Source organism: Girardinichthys multiradiatus, chromosome Y (genome assembly GCF_021462225.1).
Source record: "Girardinichthys multiradiatus isolate DD_20200921_A chromosome Y, DD_fGirMul_XY1, whole genome shotgun sequence".
In the NCBI taxonomy this organism is placed as follows: domain Eukaryota; kingdom Metazoa; phylum Chordata; class Actinopteri; order Cyprinodontiformes; family Goodeidae; genus Girardinichthys; species Girardinichthys multiradiatus.
In genome coordinates this window covers 5,464,753-5,491,175 of record NC_061818.1, presented here as the reverse complement: position 1 = coordinate 5,491,175, position 26,423 = coordinate 5,464,753, and the positions used below count along the sequence as shown (strand labels likewise).

Below are 26,423 nucleotides of genomic sequence, written 5' to 3'. Positions count from 1 at the left end.
GATACAAAAACAGTGTAAGTTTTATATGTTGTCCTGCTATGGGCAGTAATGTCACTGTTTGTGTGCGGGTGTGCAAGCAGACACTAAAAATAAGTGTTACACTATCTTAATACAAAAACAGAACTTGTAGTATCTAATATTTGGTGTATTAGTACAGTTAACATCACTAAAACAATTTCCTGTTTGCATTCCTTAGAAAATGTGGATCTCTATTCCAACCTTTCCAAATCCAGCATGTTCCAAAAAAAATGACCAAGTTGGATTGTTCATTTTTCTCTCCCTTTGAGTTAGCATTTACACCAAAGAGTGTTAATATGATCTGGTAGCATTTAGTTATGCTGTGTTCACTGACCTGAGAAAGATTGGATTCTTGGGTTTCTGACTAGCCAGTCAGGTAAAATCAAGCTGAAAAAGCGCATCCAAAGTAATGATCTACAATGTTAACAACAAGCTTACTACGTTCTAAACTAGCAGCCAAAACTAACGGAGCATAATTGGGTATTTGTTGACGTGACAAATGGCTTGAACAGCAAGACCATAAAAACTGTATCCTGCAGGTTTTAGGAACATTGTAGAAAAAATGATTTTGGCTCAGTCTAATGCCATGGTGAAGACCTTGGTCAGGATGTTACATTTGTGCAAAAAAAAGTCTGATTTCCAAGTTTCCATAATGCTTCAACTTGAATAGGGATAAATAACACATCCAGCATTTGCACTGTAAGGAAATATAGGAAAGGACTCTTAATGCTTGTGGATCATATTGTTGTCAATATCTTATCAAAAACGAGTTTCTAGGTTTTATTGTGGGAAAGCTATAAGGTAAATCATACCAAATTGGTCGAAAGTGTAAAATCTTTTTTTTTTTTTGTGGCACTAGAGGCCTTTATTTTTCCGACAGTAGGCAGACAAGAAAATAGGGGGAGACAGAAGGGATGTTGAGACAAACAGCTGAGTTACCAGCCCAAAGGTTCCCTGCTGCTGTCAACTAACGGCCCCTGAACACTGTTTAGAAGGGGGGGGGGACTGGCCCAAGCCCAAGCCAGTGTTCATGCAACAACCGCCCCTGCTCGGTAAGTACATTACATGATCTGAGAATTCCCACTGTTGGGGAAATAGGATTGTTAATTAATCTGGGGCAAAATGACAAGGAGGTCCTAATGTCCTATAGTTCAATAAAAAAGAAATACTTAAAACATTTATTTCATGGGAAACTATAAATGTAGAAACAAAAAATGAACAAAATGTTTAATTATAGAAATGAATCATTAATTGGTGTTTCTGCTCAATGCAGAACTCCCCTACACTTGGATGGTACAGAGACAAGCCCATACTACCTGATTAACACTAATAATCCAGACTTTGTGACCCTGCATGAACAACACAGGACTAATTTCATCTTTGAAAACAATGCTCCAGCTCATCAAGGTCACACCATTAGGGAATGGCTGCTGGAGACTGGAGTACCTTGAAAGGAGTGACCTCCAATTTCTCCAGACCTAAATCTTATAGAAAACCTAGGAGATTAACAGTTGGTGCCTAGAGGCCCATAACTTGTACCTCAGAACCATATTGACCTTCAAGAAAAGTGGGATACCATGCTTCAGCCATTGGCCTACACTTGTGTTGTGCTTCATCTACCCCAAAGTGCTTTACACAACAATCAGTCATACACACATTCATACACTGACAATGGTAATCTACAGGGGTTGGACAATGAAACTGAAACACCTGTCATTTTAGTGTGGGAGGTTTCATGGCTAAATTGGACCAGCCTGGTAGCCAGTCTTCATTGATTGCACATTGCACCAGTAAGAGCAGAGTGTGAAGGTTCAATTAGCAGGGTAAGAGCACAGTTTTGCTCAAAATATTGAAATGCACACAACATTATGGGTGACATACCAGAGTTCAAAAGAGAACAAATTGTTGGTGCACATCTTGCTGGCGCATCGGTGACCAAGACAGCAAGTCTTTGTGATGTATCAAGAGCCACGGTATCCAGGGTAATGTCAGCATACCACCAAGAAGGACAAACCACATCCAACAGGATTAACTGTGGACACATGAGGAAGCTGTCTGAAAGGGATGTTCTGGTGCTAACCCGGATTGTATCCAAAAAACATAAAACCACGGCTGCCCAAATCACAGCAGAATTAAATGTGCACCTCAACTCTCCTGTTTCCACCAGAACTGTCCGTCGGGAGCTCCACAGGGTCAATATACACGGCCGGGCTGCTATAGCCAAACCTTTGGTCACTCATGCCAAAGCCAAACGTCGGTTTTAATGGTGCAAGGAGCGCAAATCTTGGGCTGTGGACAATGTGAAACATGTATTGTTCTCTGATGAGTCCACCTTTACTGTTTTCCCCACATCTGGGAGAGTTACGGTGTGGAGAAGCCCCAAAGAAGCGTACCACCCAGACTGTTCCATGCCCAGAGTGAAGCATGGGGGTGGATCAGTGATGGTTTGGGCTGCCATATCATGGCATTCCCTTGGCCCAATACTTGTGCTAGATGGGCGCGTCACTGCCAAGGACTACTGAACCATTCTTGAGGATCATGTGCATCTAATGGTTCAAACATTGTATCCTGAAGGCGGTGCCGTGTATCAGGATGACAATGCACCAATACACACAGCAAGACTGGTGAAAGATTGGTTTGATGAACATGAAAGTGAAGTTGAACATCTCCCATGCACAGTCACCAGATCTAAATATTATTGAGCCACTTTGGGGTGTTTTGGAGGAGCGAGTCAGGAAACGTTTTCCTCCACCAGTATCACGTAGTGACCTGGCCACTATCCTGCAAGAAGAATGGCTTAAAATCCCTCTGACCACTGTGCAGGACTTGTATATGTCATTCCCAAGACGAATTGACGCTGTATTGGCCGCAAAAGGAGGTCTTACACCATACTAATATATTATTGTGGTCTAAAACCAGGTGTTTCAGTTTCATTGTCCAACCCCTGTACATTGTACACAGCTTCCCAGGGGCAGACTAACAGAAGTGGATCAGGATCAGCTTTATTCAACACGTTTGTGCACAAAGAGGACATTTTATTTGGGATTATAAAGGGGAAATAAAATATTTTTGTAAGTGTGAACATATACCCTGTTATTTTGTTTACAAAAGAAGACATGGTTGAATTATACAATTATGCAGGGTATAGACCTGGGCACTCTGGTACGAGTTCATCAGAGAAACAGCCTGGATGAAAAAACTTGTCTCTGTGGCGGCTGGTTTTTGCAAATGCGCTCTGTAGTGCCAACCTGGAGGTGAAAGTCTGAACAGTTTGTGTCCAGGATGTGTGGGGTCTGTAGAGATGTTAGCTGCCCTTTTCCTGACCCTAGACTTGTTCTCTTTGTCCTAGATAGAAGGGTCAGCCCAGATGATCCTCTCTGCAGACTTAAGTGTTCGTTGTAGTTTGGACATGTCCTGTTTTGTTGATGGGAAAAACCACAAAGAGATGAGCACAAAACAGACTGAGTAATGGCAGGGTAGAAGATGATCAGCAGCTCCTGTGACTGGCGAGACTCCGTTACAGTCATATTCAATAAATCAGAATCTGTGTTCTGATGAGGCTCAATTGTCAGATTAAAAGTTCCTTCTGAAAATAACAACCTTTAAGCAGGGTTTAAACATACTTTTTGTAAAGCCCACGTTTCTGTATTAAAATGTTATTTACTGGTCTGATATATTCTAATCTTAAATGTCATGTTTGGCTGTAAGCAGACAATCAGATTTACCAGAAATAAAGGCTTGAAAACACCAGTCTATGTGGAATCTATATAATGTTTTTCACCCAGTGATGGAGTTACCGCACTAAAGGAATTTTCAATAATATTCTAGTTTATCGCACATGGTTGTTTCCAAGAGGCGGCGCGCCTGCGCGTGAGGAATCACGCTGATTGGCTGAAGATGACATCACGCATAACTGAGCTATTGTTGGAAAGAGGATGAGCTCATCGTTTAGAAGCAGAGCAGCTTCAGAGAACACAGCGACCAGCACGCAGAGTTTCCAGAAAGCTGCTGCGGACGGTGTGTTGATCATCTAACGGCAAACAGAGGAGAGGAAGCTTCTGCAAGACTGAGCTGCTGCTGCAAGAGGAGGACGTTCCACTGTAAGTGATGTTTGTTTTTAAAAAATCATGTGTGCATGCGGGAAAATGACCAGTAGAACATTGTCTGTTTAGAAATAGATTGTTGTCTAATAAAGCTGCAGAAGCTCAATAATCATCCTCGCTGCTCTGCTCTAAGAAGAATAAGATTTTAGTTATTGCTCCACTTCATGCAATTTACAGTCCTCCCAACTAAGAGGAAAATGCATGAAAAATACCCTCGTAAAAAAAAAAAGCACAAAAAATGCCACCATATATGTTGTTGTGACGCTGCAGATGGTCTTGTCCCGGGACTCAGAGGCGGAGCGACCCCCACTGTCCGTGATCCTGCCGCGGCTCTACCTTGGAGCTGAGCGCAACGTGACGCAGGTAGGAACCAAAACAGCACAATCCGCGCAGACACAGGGGCGCATCCAGGACGTTATAGGGGCGGCCAGATAAGGGCCACCTAGAATCTTAGGGTGGAAAACCAAAAGTCAGAACAGAACTCGATGGGTTTAACCTGGCATTATGAAGGACAAAACAATGAAAAACAAAATAAAATAAATGCAAAATAACCTACAGCAGATTCAACACTGTTTTACCTTTACAGAGCAGATACAAAATGGATGAAAAAGCAAGGGAAATATGTCTTTATTGACGTGGAAAAAGCTGAACTCATTAGAAAATGAATAGGCTTACTTCTTACATACAGTGTTGGTGTCACTGTTTAGGATGGAGTTATTTATGCTAAGCTAGTTGTCAGTGTATTATCCAGCTTGCTTTGTTAGCCCATCATTATATCATTTACTGTTAATCTTTGCTCCAAATATTTTTTATTTAAAGTTCGTTTAAATTCAAATTCAATTCAAAACTACTTTATTAATCCCAAAGGGAAATTAAATAGTAATGTTATAGTTATGTTTAGTAACATAAATACACAATAACACAACTCCATTCACCCCTGAGGAGAAAACAAGCAAACTAAAACACACAGTGTGACAGGAAATGTACATGAATTTACTCCTTAAACAACTCAGAGTTTGTCTCTCGATTTTGATTTAGAACAAATTAAACATGTATTTTTTTAAATGCACAGCTGGAGTTTTCTGAATTAGAGTATGCCCACTGTGCAGATAGAGTAATAGAAAAATGTGTGTGTGTGTCGGCAGGACCGGCTGGCTTCTCTGGGTATTTCCTATGTTCTGAGTGTGAGCAGATGCTGCCCCCAGCCTTCTTTCCTGCCCCGCTCCAGATACCTGCGCATCCCCATCGATGACTCTCTGTGGGATGACCTGCTGCCCTGGATCCCAAAGGCACTGAACTTCATTGGTCAGGACTCTCCCTCCCTCCTTTTATCATGCAAAATTTCTTAAAATGCCACCAGCGGCTTAAACATCTGCTTCATAGTTTTTCAGCCGTCTGCACGCAATGCTAACATTTTAATGCAAACAGCTGTCTGGTTATTTAGTCTTATTTGCGCTAGCTGAATGAGGCCTGCTGACATGCAGGTTTACCTGCTGCTGTGTGGTGTGTGCAGATGCAGCCATCTCCTCTGGGGCTTCGGTTTTGGTGCACTGTGCAGCAGGAATCTCTCGCTCCCCAGCTCTGGCTGTGGCCTACATCATGTACAGCTTGGAAATGGATCTGGACCATGCCTACAGGTACTGCACACAGGCCATCCTTTCTTGCCTTCAACTTCAAGTAACTAGCTTTAAATGCTGTTGTGTTCTATGTGTTCTGAAAATGTTTTAAGAGGTAATGGGCAACTGTACACATGTCTTATTTCAGAAAATGATGAATTAGATAGAGTACCTATATTTAATCAAATAATAAATAGCTTTACCATTTCAGATTTTGTTGTGATAAAAAGATGTTTTGGATTTTAACTTGGAGAAGAAAATAGATTTGTTTTTCAGCAAGGATTGCTAGCTCGGTGCCCATGGTTGTTTGGTTTCATTTAAAATAAGTAGCAGGTAATGTTCTAAATAATTCATTTTTTGTGGAAAGCAGGAAATTTTGCATAAAAGATGCTTTAAACATTGGTGTTACAAAAAGAAGGAAGGAAACATCTGGCCTCAACTAATACTGGATTTAAATATGGCCACCAATTATACCGCACAATTACTTGATACTCCTAATGTGTGGCTCGTTATCAGAGAAATTAAGTAATAATAGGAGAAAAAAATTGGTGGTCATTTTGAAATCAAAGATGACGGACATCTGATGTAAGTTTTGACAACATGTTTGCCGACAATGAAAGACAACCTATAGATTATGGATGTCCCTGAAACAATCCAAATTGTTTAAGATTAGACTTTGCCAAAACTGAGTCCTATTCTGAGACTCCAGTCTGTCCTATTTGTTAGGTTGATAGCAGTAGATATTTTTGCTGTGACAAACTAATTTATTGAACAATTTGTACTTTATATTACAAACATAGCGCCATTGCCTTGCCAATAAAGAATTTTAAGGGCATTTACCCAGACACCGACATGCCCCTACATATACAAACCGTATGCACATATATATAGTACACAAAAATAATTAGAAAGGGGAGAAGTAGAAGACAGGAATTGGGGTGACCTACCAAGATAAAGTAAACAAACAAAAAAAACATTCCTTGCTCATATTTAAGACGAGCAAGGAATGTTATGTCAGAGAGATACCTGATAAAAGCGTCCCAGGCCTGCGTAGTAGATGCCCGCGCTTTATGTATGACAGCCAGTGACCTTTCTGAAACAGCAATGTCTCTAAAATGGTGCAGCCATTCTTTTGCTGATGAAATATCTGGTGAAAAGCATGAACATATTATGGTCTTTTTAGCGGCGGTTAATCCTGCAAATATAACTTTCTTCTGTGCCATTCTGGTATTGCCACTAAGACCGGAATCATCATTGAACAGGAGTAGGGGGTGATGCAAAGGAATGGGGAATCCTACAAAACTTTCCAGGCAACCATGCACCCTGGACCAGAGGCCAGACACAGAGGGACATTCCCAAAAAATATGAAGATATTTGCCAACAATATTCTGATCACAGCAGTAGATACTTTGTCCTAACTGGGGACTCTCTAAGACAGCCTTGATTTCCTGCTCTTAACACAGGTTTAATGGAGTTAAGGAAACAAATGTTCTAACAACTATTTATTTAAAACATAAGTACAGATTTTCTCATATGTTTTTAATGATATATATGACTCACACATACAGCAAGTCTTTAATAAAGTCACTTATTGCTCCTGCTGTATGGCTAACATTAGCATGTTTACGCTCTGGTTTAAACTACTTGTTTATAAATTTCCGCATGACATATTTCAATGTGGTTCCAGTTTATGGTGTAGGAACACAACTTGCATCAGAAAGTGTTTTTCAGCTGCTCTGTGCATTTTCCTTCCACACAGGAAGCTGTGTGAGCAAAGCACAGGGAACAAGACACAAACAGTGGGGATGCCGCAGCAGCCAATGCAGTCCCTCTTTCACTGTAAATGTCATTGTAAATGGTGAAAAAAACTTTTTTAGGGAACAGCTAGATGTCTTAGGTCAACATGTAAGTAATAGGTAAACAGCTTATGGTACAATTTTGCATATGAAAACAAGCATGAGTTTTAAAAACTGGTAGAGTAAAATCTAGTTTATACTATTAGTGCAGCTCACATAAATACACAAACACTAAAACAACAACGTGGATGGATTGGGAGTTGACTTTAGACTGCTATTCCTCAACAGATCATTTTAAAATACCTTGATTGGGACCCCGGTCCAATTTCAACTATTAAACTAGTATCCTCCATTGCATAAACATCATAATTACCCTTTATGTAAGCTACACAACAGGCATTATGGGTAAAAATATTTGGTGGTCATTTTTAAAGTCATTATATTTATAGGCTATATATGAGAATATGGCAACCATGCATCAAACCATCCAGCTAAACAGTTGGTTTACCCTGTCACACACTGACTGTTGCTAAACTTTCAAACCTCACCTGGTGGCTCAGAAATGTAGCAACACTGGGTCGTCTTCAGCCCTCTCAAGCCTTAATGGTCCTTTCACCAATCACTTATGTTTGCTTACGACACGCTGTGGTGGACCCATCTTCTCTTTGTAATGATGAATCTTATTGGCTGTGTTCTCTGTTTCCTTTTCTATTTTGCTGTTATTTACAGAGCAGATTAGTCATCTTGTGAATTGTGGTCCACTAGTAGCTCTGACCCACATCCTCTTTCTCCCCTTATAAGGTTTGTGAAAGAACGTCGACCCGCCATTTCCCCAAACTTCAACTTTCTGGGTCAGCTGCAGCACTTCCAAAACACCTTGAATCAGAAGGATTCCAGCTGTGACTTGATCAGGCAGCAGCAGAAGAATCAGGGGCCATCAACGGATGACATGGCCAACGGGTCTCTATGCAGTCAGAACAAAAACTATCAGGCCCACAATGTCACTGAGGACTCATCACACCATAAGGACACAACACAGCAGATATACTCACTCTTAGATGACAGTGGGAACAAGCAGGGACCTTGGACTCTTGATCTGACCACGTGTCAAAACCAACAATGCAACCAGAAACCATTTGAGGTTCCAGCTTTGAGCCTTTGTGAGCCCAGAAAACCTGTACCAAAGTGCACACAACTACAATTCCCATCAAACTCTGCTTCACTCATAGAGAAACGTAAAAGCCTCACGCTCTCTTTGACGCCCTTGGGAACCTGCCAGCCCTCCTCAGCCAGCAGCAGCCCTCACTCAGGAGAAACCCGAGTGGCAGAAGCACTCCACATCCATGGCTGGGACAGGGCAGAGGCAGAGCCAGGGAGCAACAGCAACTTCTGCGTGCCGGCTGGGGACCCCCACAGGGAGCAGGGTCCCTGCCGCAGTAAGTGCAGCCGAACTGAGGTGAAGGAACAGGGCCTGCTGTCGCCGTTCAGCATCACTCTGAACAAGTTGTTGGACTGGGGGGAGAGAGTGCTCCTGGGAGGGGTGTTTGTCCACCTTGTGAAGATGGGACAGCCTGCACTGCCCTATAGGTGCTGAAGGTGGAACGTGGCTAGGGTTGGCTACCGTGCATGTTCATCATACCAAAACCAACCACACATGTGATTTAGATAAATACTGAGGAAACTATTGTCTTCTATTTATTTATTTTTATTGAAGAGCTGAATATGAAAATTATTCTTGTCAATAGCTTCTTGTTTGTTACGTACTGACAGTCGTCAACTTATGTTTCTCTTTCTCAGCTGCAGCAGTTTTGAAAAGTCTGTGGTGCAGCATCTTAAAATTAATTAAAGACCACATTGCAACCATGTCTTGTTGCATTTTTTCAGTCAGTGGAAGAACTTATAGTAATGGTCACAAGTTTTTTATGCACTCATTGACAACTTGAATATTATATTAATTTGGGGGCTTCAATGATGCATTTGAACCATTCTTTGAACACTATGGAATGATGACCCAATATATAACTGCAACCATTTTTAAAACCTAGATTGTGTATATTAGTGTCAATTTAATTAGTGCTGGGCAGTAAAACAATTGTTAAAATTTATTGAGAAACAGAAAATATTAATGGTGATAAAGGTAGGTGCTGAAATGTAATAACCTAGCCGCAGGCAGTATGAGGGGCCATCATTATTTAAGCATGTTCTGCTTGGACTCAAACATATTTACACATTTAAACTGCAAATGGGATTTGACCAGCAATATAATCCTGGTTGAGAGAGTTTCATTTTTAATCCCTATTACTTAATAATAATAATAATTAAATAAATCTCATTACATATTACTAATGTTTTAGTACCTATAATAATTTATTCTTTGAGATTGTATTGGAACGGATCCTAGACTTTTATTTTGAAAGTGTTGTGCTAATTATCAAAAAAGTTTAACACAAAAAAGCATACAGGTTCAAAATTATACTAACATTTGGTTAAATGTCCTTTAGCAAGTTGCTAAAAAACCATCAACAAGTTTGTGACATAACTGGGTGCATACTTGACCACTCTTCTTACAAATGGTACAGCTATAATTTTCATTCGACTTCACATATACCACTTTGTGTTGGTCTTTCACATAACATTCAAAACAATCTATTTATGTTTGTGGTTGTAATGTGACAATATGTGGAAACGTTCAAAGGGTATGAATACTTCTACGAGACAACGTAAGTTCAGTCCATTTACCATTTTACCATTCAATATTAAGGCTGGACAAAAGCTGAGCTGTTAGGAGACAATGACTGGAAGTAGGTTTGGTCAAGTCAAGATGAGGTTTTCACTTCAATTAGTGAAGGGTTGTTCTACATGATAATTGTTCTCTAATGATGTCTAACAAACGTTTGAAACACACAGCTGGACTCTGTTTACTGATTGGGTAACTTTTGAAGGCAGCTGGTTGCACTGGATTTTACTTTAGGGTATCAGAGTAAAGGCAATGAAAAGTAATGCAAAAAATTTGAATATTTCTAGCTGCAATAACATTTGAAACCACGAATCAATTTCCTTCCTCTTTATAGTTATACTCTACTTTCTGTTGGTCTGTCACACTGAAGTTGGTGGTAAGAACGGAAAGCAACAATAAAAAGTTCAGGGGTATGAATGATACTGTTTTCTTTTAAGAATTCAAAAACTGTTTCAGTGTGATTTTGTTTAGGACCACACGGGGGCGCTGAACTGTGACGTTTTTGGCAAATGTACAGAAAGCCAGTTTGTGTTGCCTGAGGCATAGATTTCCATACAGTTATTCTGCTGTCGAGTTCCGCTTGAATGGACCAAACCGAATTTAATAAAAGAATCAGAACTTTTTCCCTCTTTGCCGGCATGATCTGGTTAGCAGGCAGAAGAAGATTTAAACACAAAGCTGCTCCCTAAAAGGTTTTCCGAGCTCGCGCTGATTGTACATCCTGTGAGACACTTTGGATGATGTCACGGACACCCAGTATGACCAAATAAGGGAAGTGACACATGAAACTTGTGTTTAATACAGACAGTTTTCAGCAATAGTGAGCAGCAAAGCGTTTCCAAGAGGACAGACAGATACCGACACAACGGCTGCTGCTCTGTAAACGTCCGTCTGGAAGCGACCTCAGCCCGGCTGCTTCGGGTTACCTTCAGGGTGTTGAAGAAGAAACAGTTCCGCCTTCAGAAGCTGCTTAAGGCTGAGGGAGAAAGACCAGAAAGAAGAGGGAAGAGCCTAGAACACGAGCTGTCTGAACAGTTCTGACTCAAACGAGATCCTAAACTGAACAGCCGGACTTCAGGAGGACTTTGGTACCCAATTGTGGTTCTGTCTGGTAAAAACACGTCGTTGGGGAGAAAAAAATGCCCTCGATAAGTTTGAGTTTGAAACTGCGGCCATAAAGGCGCCTGTGTTCGTGTCTGCAGCTCCAGCTAACCCTTACAGGCGGTGGTACTTTGGGCTTTCTTGGTCGGACCTGCTTTTTAACACTCAAAACAAGTTTCCCGGTTCAGGAATGAGTGGAGAAGAGGAGAGATTCAAACTGGTGGTGGTGGGAGGAGGTGGAGTGGGGAAGAGTGCCCTGACCATCCAGTTCATCCAGGTAGGTCCATGAACTTAGTCTCTTTTAAGGTTTGGCCTGTTTGTAATGTGGTTGACCTGAAGTTGGCTTCTTATTTCCTCACTGCGAGTGAAGGACTAGTTTACTGTTTTTAAGCCCTCTGGACATTCAGTTTAAGCTCAAAAACTAAAACTCTTGGACTGCCCTCACCTGCGCACAAAGGTTTGAAGTCATTCCCTTTTTGGGATCATATTCCACACAGGTAAATATCATTAAAATCATCAAACGGAACAAAAGTTTCATAAATGCTAAACAGAACCTTGTGGCCCTAAACAATAATTCTGTCCCAGTTTGACTCAGTTTCCAAAATGACTCCATCTACAGCGCTGCAAATGCAAAAAGCACTGAAATGGCTCCTTTTGTGTGTTTTCACAATAAAACAAAAAAATTATTTAACTGATCAGAGAAACCTTTTAAGGAATCTGCAAACTCATTAAAGCTACTTGTGACCTTTCTGGGAAAAAAGGCAGTATAGTTTGAGGCCTACCAATATATGTACTTATATGCCAAGTGACATCACATTAGGCATTAAGGCCTGTGAAATACACCTGTGTGTGTGACTGCGAACCTTATAATACGTGTCTATATTTTTAGTTCAGTAGAGCTGCATCATTCTACACAGCTTTTACTGCAGACTCACAGGGGTGGTGATGCAGTCCTTCTCTAAACTGTCTACTTTGAAGAGACAAATTCCCACTTTTCCTTTGAATGTTCCAGTTCCGCACGGCTCCACTCCACTCGACACGGAACCTGTTGTGTTTCCATAAACTCACTGAAGGCTGGAGCTATGGCTTAAAGCCTGTTACATTAACACATGCATCTGTGTGGAACGGTCAAATAAATAGAAAATCAAAACATAAATAAATGAAATGAAATGTATTACTCTATATGCAAGAATGTCTTGTATGTTTTTGTCATGTATAAAATGATCCACTGGGTGTTCCCTCCTCCTACACAGTGGTTCACCGTGTGTAGGAGGGAGCAGGCAGAGAGCAGCTGTCCATAAGCAGATTGCCTGCATCGGGTCAAATGGGAGTAAGACGCAGCTGAATCCGCGGAATATCCAACCTAAAACTAACTTCATGGTGTTGGAATTTTGCTGGATTTTTCTTATTTTCTTTGGGAGATTTCACACGGTGAGATTGCAGGAGGATTTATTTCAGAGACATTTTCTTTTTTCTATATTGACTGTTGCATTAGCTGTTTCATGGAGGTATTGTTTTGGCAGAAATGTTTGTCTCACCAGGTACTCCGGCTTCCTCCCACAGTCCAAAGACATACCTGTTAGGTGAATTGGTCTCTCTAAATTGCCCTTAGGTGTATGAATGAGTGTGTGCATGGTTGTTTGTTGCCCTGCGATGGATTGGCAACCTGTCCAGAGTGTAACCCGCCTCTTGCCCGTAGACTGCTGGAGATGGACACCAGCTTCCCCACGACCCACTATGGAATGAGTGGTAGAAAATGACTGGCTGACTGTTTGTGGATCTGAACAGCTGATTTCATGTGTCGCATACCCAGCCCCAGTCATTCTTGCTACTGAGTAGGTCTCAAAAAAGCAGGTGCTGGCCTGGAAAAACCCGTAAAACTAACGTTTTCTTTTTCTGATGTATGAGTGTGGGGCACCATATTTTGAATGATAGGTCCATTGTCTGTGTCGGCCCATACCTTCAGCACAGTCACACAAATCTGGCTGCAAGGTGTCCAGATAGTCCTAGTTGACCCTAGTTGGCAGGTACCGACTGTCACACACAGGTGTTAGTGTTGAGCGGACTGGGAGGTATGAATTAGGCCTTAGGAAACTTTTAGTACATCCTTTTTTATATTATTATTTACTTTTTTTATTTGCATGTTTTTAACCAAATTCCTCCTCCATACGTGTTATAGTTTATTCTGTACAGTTGCATCCAATAGTTGAGCCGAATGTGAAAACACTGCATAGATTTCAGGAAATGTTGGTGGTTTGTAAGGATGACAAAGGCGTACTGAAGGTGAACCTTAGTAACCTTTGTTCTCCACAGTGTTTAGTAACGCCAGCCGGTCAGCGTGGTTCTTGTGATGTCAACAATCCAAATGCACCCAATTAGCAGCTTTTTTCCTCTGCAGTGGCATCCCATACTACATTACCAAGCTGGGGTTTTTCAGTGAACATGCAGAATGGGAAGTATAAAGGCAACTGAAGATCTGAATCAGATGCTAACTTTAGCACCTTTTGGTCGTGCCATATTCTGAGTAGAATTTAATGGGAAGCTTCGCCTTAATCTTCGTCTCCAGCCTTTGTTTCATATTTCTCTATGTTGGACAGTGAGGATGTTTCACTATAATAAGAGCTTGTTCCATCTAACACACCAGCCATTTAGAAAAATATGATCACCCAGCTGATGTGGAATACCAGCCTTGATCTGTCATGTCATGGACTCCACTAGACGTCCTAAGGTCTGTGGTGGTATCTGTCACTGAGCGATCAGTAGTACATCTTGAGCTCAGGTTGACCTGCTGCTTCTTTGGAGAGAAAGTTATCAGTTGAGTTCACCTCCATTTGGACGTTTTCCAAGTGAGTCCCACTGGGAGGAGACCCTGGGGCAGACTTACTAGATCGATTACCCTCACCACCTGACCTTGTATAAGCAGAAGAGGACAGACAGACGGACGGACGGATGGGAATGTGAAGAATTTGGAAACCAGGTCAACACTCAGACATGTTGTGGTGCTTCAACCGGTCTAGAAGCTTTTCTGTTGTTTATGGGTCCATTTAATTATTTTTTGCTGAAAAAGGTCACTGTCCTTAAAGGAACCCAGTTTCCATGAAAGGGTTTGTTGATCAGCAACAACTTGAACATAGTTATATATGGCAAGTAGATAGTCTGCATTAATGGCTGGATCAGATGTTGCCATGCAGAACTTGACCCACTCTGAGCCGGTCTTTCATGGGTTCACTCAGTTTTTCCTCCATAGTAGCTGAACGTCTGAGGTTCTGAACCAGCCATTAATTTTGCTACCTTGACTTTATAATGTCAGTGGTCATAGACTTATTGCTAACCAAATACAATGCTGATTTCTATGAAGTCTTACTTTGTTTTTTTGAGAAGTACTCTATTGTCGAGTTTGTCTAATTTAGGCATCTGTTAACAATCGCTTCTCTCTTACAAGAATGAAAAGGCAAATCTTTTTTCTTCTTTTTCAAGGCCATGTTACGTGAACTGTGGTACCAGATGTATGTTCTGTTGAATCTGAGTTGGAAGGATGTCTTTGTTTGGAGGACAGCTGAGTGTTTATGTGTGTGAACTGCTCCCTCTCTAACACTGAATGTGTCCCACAGTCCTACTTTGTGTCGGACTACGACCCCACCATTGAGGACTCCTACACCAAGGTCTGCACTGTGGATGGGAAGGAAACTCGGCTGGACAGTAAGGCTGCACCACATTACACATCAAGTCCTGATTCACTCTGATTGTGTCACGGCTCTTGTTCCACAGCACTGGGTGTGGGAAAACACAGGCGGTGTGTTTGCTCCTTGCATGTTTCACTGCCATGTTGGGACTCGCACTGGGTCAGCCATGTCTCAGTAGAGGGTGTTGGGTCATGCTGCTGTTTCACCACTTCATGAAATCATCAGATGTACCCAGAGATGTCTCTATTCTGTTTTGGGATTTTCTGCCTCTTCCTGCATGTCTGACTAACTTTACATCTGGTAGTAAAATCATTTCCTTTGTCCGTGTTTAGATTTAAATTTTACACCTTAAGGTTTTTGTTAGCCCACAGTTTGCACTAAAGGACAAATGTCTGCATACCGATGTCTTGTAGCAGCTTATTAGCAACGTTGAACCTACGAGTCCAAAGGTTGAGTAATGAAGGACACACCCAGTTTTATAACCCCAAATGGGCTAACGAGCTGAGTGGTGTGTGTCTGTTTTACTTTTTTACAAAACTAGACTCACCTTTGGCAAAATGTGTACAATGCCAAAACTAACTGTTACTGTTGTTTGTGTGTGTGTGTGTGTGTGTCAGTTCTGGATACAGCAGGCCAGGAGGAGTTTGGTGCAATGAGGGAGCAATACATGCGCTCTGGAGAGGGCTTCTTGCTGGTGTTTGCTCTCAACGACCGGGGCAGGTAATGACTTGTTGATTTGTGTAGGTGTGTGTGTGTTTCTAGCATCTAAGTTTCTTCTTTGAGGAGAATGTGCTGCAGGGTTAGTCAGTGTGAATGTGAAGCTGTCACCCATCCTCACAGACCCAGTTAAGTTTTCACTGAAGAGGAAGTGCAGTGAGTGGTCACTGGTGGCTGATTCCCACGGTCCAGCCTGTAAACGGACTGGACTCTGGCATCCATAACAGATACATGCTCCATACAATATATAACAGTCTACAAAGCACCATGCTTCAGAATATGTCTACATTGCTGTGGTAAGGGGGTAGGGGAGAGAACTTCCATCCATGATCTAAATATATTTAGATTATTTGTATCAGATCTACCATTTAGAATGACTTTTTATTTCCATTAGAAGGTATATTCTACTTTTGACTTTAAACTCATTCAAAGACGGTCTCATGTCTTCAGGTCAGAGGAGTGTGTCTGTGTTTAACTCCTAGAAACGTCACGTCCAGCAATTCCTTCTCTGCACAACCTCCTGAGAACGGGAGACCATTTATTCAGCTATTAGAACTATCTCCATGTTAATGTTTATCAGTCAGTTGTGTGCTCTGTTTTTCACTCAAAATATAATGTAATAGCCTTCCTTTAGCAGAAACTATCTAAACAGGTCCAGCCGATTTGAGGGTCGTCGTTAAGTGTCTAAAGTTGGAAATTAATCTGCTGATATTTCAGCTTGATCGGCAACCTGTCAAAAATCAGATCTTCTGATCAATGATTGCAGCATATAAATCACTACCAGGTCGAGGGGAAAGCTAAGATTTTTTAAATGTTTACAACCTTTTAGAAATGAAAGAGTTAATCTATATTCTCTAGAATATACACATTGTTATCATCTAATGTTCTAACTGGACTAATCGCTAAAATAAGATGTTAAAGCTGGTTTAAAGTGGGAACTCTGTAATCCTTTTGTATTTGTTTGAAATGTTAGTAAAACCCAGTTTTAGAGCAACTGCTCTAACAGAAAGGCTAGATGTTCCTAGACCTCCTTATGTTATAGTTCTGAAGGACGCATCAGAATCGGATCAAATCAAATCAAAACTATACAAAAAGATCCGCTCATCTCTATGTTTTGTTTAGGTATTTTCTACAAGGTTCCTCATCAACTACAATCTCAACCTTTTAATATGGCTGCCACCTTTTAATATGGTTGCGATAGCTTCAGTAATGCAGTCTGCACTTCCAATGGCTTTCACTCATACAGTACTATTAAATAATACATCTGCTGGTGTGGGCATGAACGGAAGTTAAAGTCAATCCATCTGGCCACATATATTCTAGATATGCAGAACATCAACACATTATACTTGAAGTAATTCATGCTATCAGATATTGCATGGAAGCTGTGGTGGTTATATTTCACACATTGATATTTTGATAATTGTGATTGATATATTATGTAGCTTTAGCTCACACTTTAAATTAGATCCTCTTCAGATTACTTTTAAAAGAAACATTCTGTGGTGATTTTTCTTCCACAGTAGTTTAACCTTTTCTGACTCATTTCCTCTTTTTACATCCATCTCTTCTGTAAAACATATGGACCTGGCTGAAGGGACAGTGCTAGAAGTTTTTTATTTTGGATTTAGTGTTACCCTGCAGTAAGGACCAGACCACGTTGTCTGTGGTGGGTGACTTTACCCATAAGCCTTATCTCATACCCAACTGTTTTTGATGACAAAAACATGCTGGACATGTGGAACAGTCAGAAGAGTTGTTTGGCCCCAATAAGACTACAAGAATTAAACTCACATCTCTGGTCTTACATTTCAGTTTATTTAAATGGCACCAACTCACAACACATCGTCTCAGGACACCATACATACAAAAAAAGTCAAGTCAGTCCAATCATACAGCCATTCAGAATCAAGTACATGCATTCCAATTAATCCTAGTAAGAGAACAGACCAGAGACCCAAAATAACACAAAAACACTGATCCAGGAGTACTTTCTGTGTTAAAGAAAAGTAAAAAGTTTATGGCAGTAGTAGCTCCTTTAGTGGCTTCATCTAGGAGAGAAAGACAGCTAAGCAGATAAACTCGGAGACAGTTTTCAAGTCTAGAGTATGAAAGAGACCACATACAGTTAGTCACAGCAAAATGCTCAGACAGTAGCTATGTTTAGGAGAGACAGAGTTAAACACAAATGAGGGCCAAATGTATCTTGTGTAGAGAGAACACAAAGCCGCTGGCAGAAAATCCTCATCCGATTCCCCCGTCCAGGAACATGTCACAGCTAAACAGAAAGCCAGGCCAGATGTATCTTCTATGAAAAAAACAATAGAGTACATAAAGTTAAAAGCTGAAATCACAGCAAGTAATGCTAAATTGGAGAGTAGTATGAGAATGTAGCAGAGAGAGTGAAAGTGGTCATTATGTCCTTCAGCAGCCTAAGCCTATGGCAGCATAACTACAGAGATAGCTCAGGATAACCTAAGCCACTCTAACTATAAGTTTTATCAAAAAGGAAAGTTTTAAACCTAGCCTTAAAAGTAGACAGGGTGTCTGCCTCACGGACTAAAACTGGGAGCTGGTTCCACAAGAGAGGAGCCTGATAACTAAAGGATCTGCCTCCCATTCTACTTCTGGACACTCTAGGAACCACTAATAAACCTGCAGTCTGAGAATGAAGTGCTCTGTTAGGAACATATGGACATCCTGATAGTAAAGAATTACAATAGTCCAGCCTTAAAGTAACAAATGCATGGACTAGTATTCCAGAGGTAGTAAATGGAAACCATAGAAACCTTTGCCTTATTAGGGATTAAATTACATATCCTGGTCAGAAATAACACCAAGCTTCTGAACCTTTACTGGATGCCAATTTAATGCGGTTTCTTTTTCAAAGACTCTGGTCCAAAGACGACAACTTCTGTCTTGTCTGAATTCAGAAGCGGAAAATTTAAAATCATCCATGTTTTTATGTCATCCGGACATGCTTGTAGTCTGGTAACTGGTTGGATTTATCAGGATTTATGGATAAATAAAGCTGAGTATCATCAGCATAACGGTGAAAATGTATCCCGTGCTGCCTGATAATTTTATAACATGGTTATCATGTTAACTTGTTCATTAAATCAGAATCTTTGTTCTGATGAGGCTTATTTATCAGATTAAAAGTACCTCTTAAAAAAACAACAACAACCTTTTAAGCAAGTATTAAACATACTTTTCATCAAATCCACATTTTTGTATTACAATGTTTTTTTATTGATCTGATGTAATATTCTAATTTGAAATGTGTTTTCATTAGCTGTAAGCAGATAATCATGAAAGAAATAAAGGCTTGAAAACATCAGTTTATGTGGAACTAATCTAAATAATGTTTCTCTTAGTGGTGGAGTTACTGATATAATGAACTTTTCAGTAATATTCTAATTTATTGAATGACTGTGTGTATATATAAGGAGAAATGGCCCAAGCATGGAGTCCTGTGGTACTCTACAACAAATGTACAGTTTCCAGTTTCTGTCAGCAGGTGGCAGTTTTATCGTATGGTTGGATTCAAATGTATCTTTTAAAATCAGACATGTTATTATTTTTCCATATACTAGTTTAAAAGCCATATCTGAAGCTCTGCATTTCATGTCTGGGTTTTTGGCAATGTGAATAAGCAGATATTGCTCACATTCACATTGCCAAACATTTCCCCAAATGAAACGGATGAAGAGTTGCTCTGATTGCTGAGGTTTTCTCCATCTTCTCTACATATAGCATTATTTTCAGTAAGGCACTGAGAGGGTTCATTGTTTCTCTTTGTGATTCTTGCAGTTTTCATGAGGTCCAAAAGTTCCACACCCAGATCCTGAGAGTAAAGGACCGAGACGACTTTCCTATGGTGCTGGTTGGAAACAAGGCAGACCTGGAGCAGCAAAGAGTGGTATGACTTCCCACAGATATTAGCCATTTCAAAACTTGGAATAGAGCAGTTTTTTCGTGTTTTAGCCACCCAGTCGTTAGCCCCACTGTTTGGAGCATTGCTCCAGGGTCTGCCAAAAATCTAAAGCTTTCGTTCCTCTGTCTTGTCTGAAGGACAGCGTTTCCTGGGTGCTGTATTTTCTAATGTTGACTTGTCTGATATTAAAATTAGTTTTATGATCCGAAACATTTAGGTGGGAGAAAAAGAGCAATCCCTTGCATTTTAAAAATCAGTAAAGATTAACTGTATACACTCTGATACAGGATCATTCACGTCCACAGACACACAGTTCCACAGAGATCTGACAGTGTTAGTTGGACTTTTGGTTCTGTCAGTCCTCACTTATTGCACAGAGAGAAATTATTGTCATCTAAACCTGGGTGTGGTGTCTGCAGATCTCCAGGGAGGATGCTCAGGCGTTTGCCAGAGAGAACCGGATCCACTACATGGAGGCTTCTGCAAAGCATCGCTACAATGTGGATGAAGCTTTCATAGAGCTGGTGCAAATTATCAGGTAGGGGTCTTATAGTTTTTGGGTTTTGTTTGTAGGTTTGGTATTTCTTTTTGTTTTGGTTTGATTCACAATCCAGGCTAGTAAATTAGCCTGGATTAGCAAACCGTTTTTATGTAGTTGGTTTATGCATGTGGCCCCATGAATATAATTCAAACTGATCCCTTTGATTTTGTCTGTTTCCTTCTTCAGACGGTTTCAGGAGATGGAGAGTCCTCCTCCTCCAACCCAACAAACAGGGAAACGGAAAAGCCGTGGTTGTCCCTGTGTCATCCTGTAGACACCGTTACTATGGACACCAAACCCTCATCCCATCTGAGCTTGTACAAAGAAGTGTGTGCATGGATGTGTGTGTCAGAGAGAATGACCAATATGGTGTATCCACCAACCTCCCAGAACATTTTACTTGCAATTTGCCGAAACCTGTTTTTATTTAGCATATTTTTTGTTTTCATGAGAGGGGGTTGTGAAGAGAAGGCTGTTGAAAGCAGCAGTTAAAAAAACAGGAAATTAAACTTGTGATCACATCAGAGCCTGTTGGACAAAGGATGTGCTGCTCAAAGCAGCAACAGCTGTCTCATCACTCAGTTACTGACTGCCATTTTAAAAGCACATGAAGAATTCATTTCCAGATTCTGGGTGTCCAGATGCAGTGAGTGTGTCAGAAAACATTTCACATGCTTGTGTAATGTGGCACGCCCAAAACTTCATTCATTAGTGTTCTGTCATTTCCCATGACTGCCTGAGGAGGGCAGCAGAGCCTGACAGCAAGAACAACATGCCTGCTTCATGTTATGCTTCCTCAAGTTTTGGGTTGTGCTTACAGTCTGGGCCCTCATCGTTGATGGCCGTAACGGCCTAGACTGGACACAACCATAAATACTGAGGCTTCTCAGGCCTGATCGCAACAGTATTTGAGCTGGTGCCTTGGCAATGAGTTTAGTGCTTTAGTGGGAAAAAGTGTTATGAAAGGTTACATGAACTTCCACTGGATGCAGTATTTCTTAACAGCAAAACATTTTCCTTTATTTGCACATTTAAGGCATGTTTAAGGTATGTTTGTGGTCGACCTCCGTTTCCACTGCACCCTTACCAGTGTAAAAGCAGATTATCAGGCTGGGAACTTACCACAGAACACAGCCCTGGAGAGGCAGTATTTTAGAAACTACCCAGAACCGTTACGCCGGAGCTTAAAGAGGGGTACTTAGCATATTGTCTGGAAAAACACTCAGCATCATGTTTCAGTTATTCCTCTGTTAGGTTTTAAATCACACATATCTGTAAAGAGGAAGTCAATAGCTGACAATACATTAGGGTTTAAAACAGTTTGTTAGTGTTTAACTGAATGTATGTTCCAAGACACAAACAAAAAACTCCTGAACAATGTGCATTACTTACATGCATAATCACAATCCTAAGGCATTTTATTAACGTTTCAGATTGTAACTGCTGTGAACAATCAGAGCTTATGGCTGTAGAACTCCAGGTGTAACTCCTGATCAGAGCTCCTGTTCATCTCTTTTCTGCAACGATTCATCTGCTTTAGTTTTAATGCTGAAAATCACTGCTTCTTATTTTCACCTGGGCAGTCCTGTCTCATCTCTTCCTCACGCATCTCAGCAACACTCATCAGCTAGCAGCAGGCTGCACAGGAGCAACCTTCTCAGCATTATGTTAAACAGCAGAAGCAGTAGCAACACAAACAACCAACAGCCCAGGAGAAGAGCAATTTGGTTCCTGCTGATAAAGGTTCAGGGTAACAATACAAACACCTCTAGTCATTCTAAGCAGTGGATGAGCTGTACTTCCTACATGATGTTTTCTTTGGTAATAGGGGAACTGCTTTGTTGTTTTTTTCTGTGAACATGATCACCCTGAAATATTACGGTACAGACAGCCCACGTTGCATTCTAATAAGTAATTAGCTTAAACTTATTGTAATGAGCTTTGTGAGCTGCTTGACTGCATTGTGTTTGTAGTCTCCATGTCCAAATGAATAGGGTTGGTTCACTAGTCATTATGTGACTCATTCCTGTTATTCAGTCTGGTTTCCAAGGCTGGGGCTGTTTCAAACTCACATGATGACAGCAGAACCATCTCATGTCCAACCCAAAGAAGTGATGTATTGCTTCACCTGAAGCTCCAACTGGGATCACTTGTGGTTGTGATTGGTGCTCACACTTTGTGTCCTGAAGTGGAAACAATCTGTTATCTTTATGTGCCAATATAGTCAGGATATTATATATTGTCAGCACTCTCAGGAGATCAGATTGACCAAAGGCTGATCTATATTTAGATCAGCCTTTGGATAATCAGTCCATGTTGAACAGACATGTTTAGGCACTTTTCCAGCTTTTTATTTGACCACAACATGGAGTCATATGACCTCACGTAGCAGATAATGCACTTTCCAATTGTTCACAATTCAAAGTGCCACTGTTCATTTCTATCATTATCTGTCCTTAGAGTTTTCATATTTATATATATATATATATATGATAACCAATTCACATAATCAATTTTCTATTAAAAAATCTTACATGTTTAAACATCAATAAAACATTTCTAAGAACATGTTTTCTTGTCTTGTGGCTTTTCTGAGAAATGTTTTTTTCCCTTTTCTTACACTATTTGTACATCCATTCATATAAAGCTGTAAACCAAAAGTGCCAGTTTATTCCCACAAATATATACATTTATTTATATAGTGTAATGTCACATTTCAACAAATCATATAGTCAGATTCAGATCCAATGCCTACGGTCCAGTTATATCTTACTGATTGTACAAAAACAAAGTGAATGAAACATATAATAGCAATTGGTGAAATGTTATCTAAAAAAGCTTAACTTTGCTCAGGATGAGGGGTTTCTGCAAGCTTGTGGAGACAATAAACCGGAATAACTACAAATAGGAAGAAACCTCCAGCAGAACCAGAACCTGGCTCCATTACTCATTATCTGCTGCGAAGACAGAGCAGATAAACAGAAACAGAAACACTGATCCAGGAGTACTTTCTATATTAAAGAAAGAGTTAATGGCAGTAGTAAAAAAAATTAATGGAAGCAATAACTGCGGACTATATACAGTATGTATATATATATACATATATATATATATATATATGTATATATATATAGAGGTCCTTCTCAAAATATTAGCCTATTGTGATAAAGTTCATTATTTTCCATAATGTCATGATGAACATTTAACATTCATTTATTTTAGATTCATTGCACACTAACTGAAATATTTCAGGTCTTTTATTGTCTTAATACGGACGATTTTGGCATACAGCTCAGGAAAACCCAAAATTCCTATCTCACAAAATTAGCATATTTCATCCGACCAATTAAAGAAAAGTGTTTGTAATACAAAAAACGTCAACCTTCAAATAATCATGTACAGTTATGCACTCAATACTTGGTCGGGAATCCTTTTGCAGAAATGACTGCTTCAATGCGGCGTGGCATGGAGGCAATCAGCCTGTGGCACTGCTGAGGTCTTATGGAGGCCCAGGATGCTTCGATAGCGGCCTTTAGCTCATCCAGAGTGTTGGGTCTTGAGTCTCTCAACGTTCTCTTCACAATATCCCACAGATTCTCTATGGGGTTCAGGTCAGGAGAGTTGGCAGGCCAATTGAGCACAGTGATACCATGGTCAGTAAACCATTTACCAGTGGTTTTGGCACTGTGAGCAGGTGCCAGGTCGTGCTGAAAAATGAAATCTTCCTCTCCATAAAGCTTTTCAGCAGATGGAAGCATGAAGTGCTCCAAAATCTCCTGATAGCTAGCTGCATTGACCCTGCCCTTGATAAAACACAGTGGACCAACACCAGCAGCTGACACGGCACCCCAGACCATCACTGACTGTGGGTACTTGACACTGGATTTCTGGCATTTTGGCATTTCCTTCTCCCCAGTCTTCCTCCAGACTCTGGCACCTTGATTTCCGAATGACATGCAGAATTTGCTTTCATCCGAAAAAAGTACTTTGGACCACTGAGCAACAGTCCAGTGCTGCTTCTCTGTAGCCCAGGACTGGGGAATGCGGCACCTGTAGCCCATTTCCTGCACACGCCTGTGCACGGTGGCTCTGGATGTTTTTACTCCAGACTCAGTCCACTGCTTCCGCAGGTCCCCCAAGGTCTGGAATCGGCCCTTCTCCACAATCTTCCTCAGGGTCCGGTCACCTCTTCTCGTTGTGCAGCGTTTTCTGCCACACTTTTTCCTTCCCACAGACTTCCCACTGAGGTGCCTTGATACAGCACTCTGGGAACAGCCTATTCGTTCAGAAATTTCTTTCTGTGTCTTAACCTCTTGCTTAAGGGTGTCAATAGTGGCCTTCTGGACAGCAGTCAGGTCGGCAGTCTTACCCATATTTGGGGTTTTGAGTGATGAACCAGGCTGGGAGTTTTAAAGGCCTCAGGAATCTTTTGCAGGTGTTTAGAGTTAACTCGTTGATTCAGATGATTAGGTTCATAGCTCGTTTAGAGACCCTTTTAATTATATGCTAATTTTGTGAGATAGGAATTTTGGGTTTTCATGAGCTGTATGCCAAAATCATCCGTATTAAGACAATAAAAGACCTGAAATATTTCAGTTAGTGTGCAATGAATCTAAAATATATGAATGTTAAATTTTCATCATGACGTTATGGAAAATAATGAACTTTATCACAATATGCTAATATTTTGAGAAGGACCTGTATATATATATATGTATATAACTGAAGCCAGTTTTCAAGAAAGACTTGAAAATTGGCTCAAATCATATATGTTTAGCTGTGTTTCTCTCTTAGATGATCCTAGCCACTAAAAGGAGCTGCTGCTACCATTAACATTTTACTTTTTTTAACATAGAAAAGAGGAGACTAGGAGGAGAGAATGTTGCAAGTGACTCAATCCTGCTGAGTTTCCTTAGGTAGAAAACTGTTTAACCAATTTGAATAATACAGTGAATTTGACTGCATTGTTTAATAACTAGAATCAGTTTTGATATATGTACCTGACTTGGAATCTGTATGATTCAACTGAATAGTCTTTGTAAGGTACCTTGAGTCGACATTTGTTGTGAATTAGTACTATGTAAATGAAATTAATTCAATTGAAGGATTAGAGATGCGTGTTTGATTCTTTTTGCTTAACTTTTTAATCACATGACCAAACAAGTTCTCTGTCCAGCATGTTTTTCTAATTAAAAACAGTGAAGTATGAGAGAAGGCTTATGGGTAAAGTCACCACAGCCCATGATCTGTGTGGTTTGGTACTTTCTGCGGTGAAACACTTGGTGTGTGTCACTTTAATCAAAATCACCATCAAGATGCTTCTTCTTTCAATGGTAATGCGAAGGGGCACGGCGCTGATGGTGTAGGTGTTAAGCGCGCGACCATAAACAGAGGCTACAGTCCTCGAAGCGGCTGTCCCGGGTTTGAGTCCCAGACCCGGTGACATTTGCCGAATGTCTACCCCTCTTTCCTGTCTGCCTCCTATCAAAAAAATTAATAAATAAAGGCCACTATTGCTGAAAAAATATCTAAAGGTAATGTGAAGAGGATCTAATTTTGAAGTTTGAGCTAAAACTGCACATATCGAATCAAAATAGCATTATGCCTTCAGGTTCTGCATATCTATAATCCATGTGGCCAGATAGTTTAAGAGTTTTGAGCCTAGTCTTGAACATAGACAGGCTGTCTGCCTCATGGAGTAAAACTGGTTTCACACGAGAACAGCCTGATAACTAAAAGATCTGCCTCCTGTTCACATCTCCAGTTAAAGGAGAGGATTGACTCAGGAGACAGATTTACCTTTTTAAAATGATTAAAAGCATGAATAATATTCACACTTCAGAATTCTGCACTACTTTTTGTTAGTCTGTCGTATAAAATCCCAATAAAATGCATTGAAGTTTGTGGCTGTAACATCACTGTTCAGGAGGTATAGATACGTTTGCAAGGTATTAAATGTTTCCATCATTATTCTGGAAATACAGGTTGTACAGGCACTGACTTTGAGGCTTGTTATAATTCACTTGACGGGCCATATTTTTGTGGAATGATGTTCACACGGCTCCACAAGGGTCCTGATGTTAAAAAAGGGTTGCACAGGCAAACAAGGCCTGTGTTTTCTGACAATTTATTCCTGTTGGAAATGGGATTATTGCGAAAAGATATGTGTGTTTT

General features: G+C 40.5%; 2 protein-coding genes across 2 annotated transcripts; both read left to right on the top strand.

Annotated features, from left to right (window-relative positions):
• Positions 1-3,932: 3,932 nt before the first annotated feature.
• LOC124864549 (probable dual specificity protein phosphatase DDB_G0281963) lies at positions 3,933-9,398 on the top strand. The gene is made up of 5 exons (XM_047359371.1): positions 3,933-4,118; positions 4,392-4,484; positions 5,267-5,426; positions 5,635-5,758; positions 8,335-9,398. Exons 2-5 carry the CDS (start codon positions 4,392-4,394, stop codon positions 9,125-9,127), a joined length of 1,170 nt encoding a protein of 389 aa, XP_047215327.1. The 5' UTR covers positions 3,933-4,118; the 3' UTR covers positions 9,128-9,398.
• Positions 9,399-10,770: 1,372 nt separating this feature from the next.
• LOC124864555 (ras-related protein R-Ras2-like) lies at positions 10,771-22,817 on the top strand. The gene is made up of 6 exons (XM_047359379.1): positions 10,771-11,648; positions 14,983-15,070; positions 15,672-15,774; positions 19,585-19,693; positions 20,128-20,246; positions 20,436-22,817. Exons 1-6 carry the CDS (start codon positions 11,562-11,564, stop codon positions 20,521-20,523), a joined length of 594 nt encoding a protein of 197 aa, XP_047215335.1. The 5' UTR covers positions 10,771-11,561; the 3' UTR covers positions 20,524-22,817.
• Positions 22,818-26,423: the final 3,606 nt, after the last annotated feature.

Coding starts and splice junctions, on each gene's coding strand:
- LOC124864549 (XM_047359371.1), top strand. CDS start 4,392: ATGGTCTTGTCCCGGGACTCAGAGGCGGAGCGACCCCCACTGTCCGTG. Junction 5,427..5,634: donor AAAGGCACTGAACTTCATTG/GTCAGGACTCTC, acceptor TGGTGTGTGCAG/ATGCAGCCATCTCCTCTGGG. Junction 5,759..8,334: donor GATCTGGACCATGCCTACAG/GTACTGCACACA, acceptor TCCCCTTATAAG/GTTTGTGAAAGAACGTCGAC.
- LOC124864555 (XM_047359379.1), top strand. CDS start 11,562: ATGAGTGGAGAAGAGGAGAGATTCAAACTGGTGGTGGTGGGAGGAGGT. Junction 15,071..15,671: donor GAAGGAAACTCGGCTGGACA/GTAAGGCTGCAC, acceptor TGTGTGTGTCAG/TTCTGGATACAGCAGGCCAG. Junction 15,775..19,584: donor GCTCTCAACGACCGGGGCAG/GTAATGACTTGT, acceptor TGATTCTTGCAG/TTTTCATGAGGTCCAAAAGT.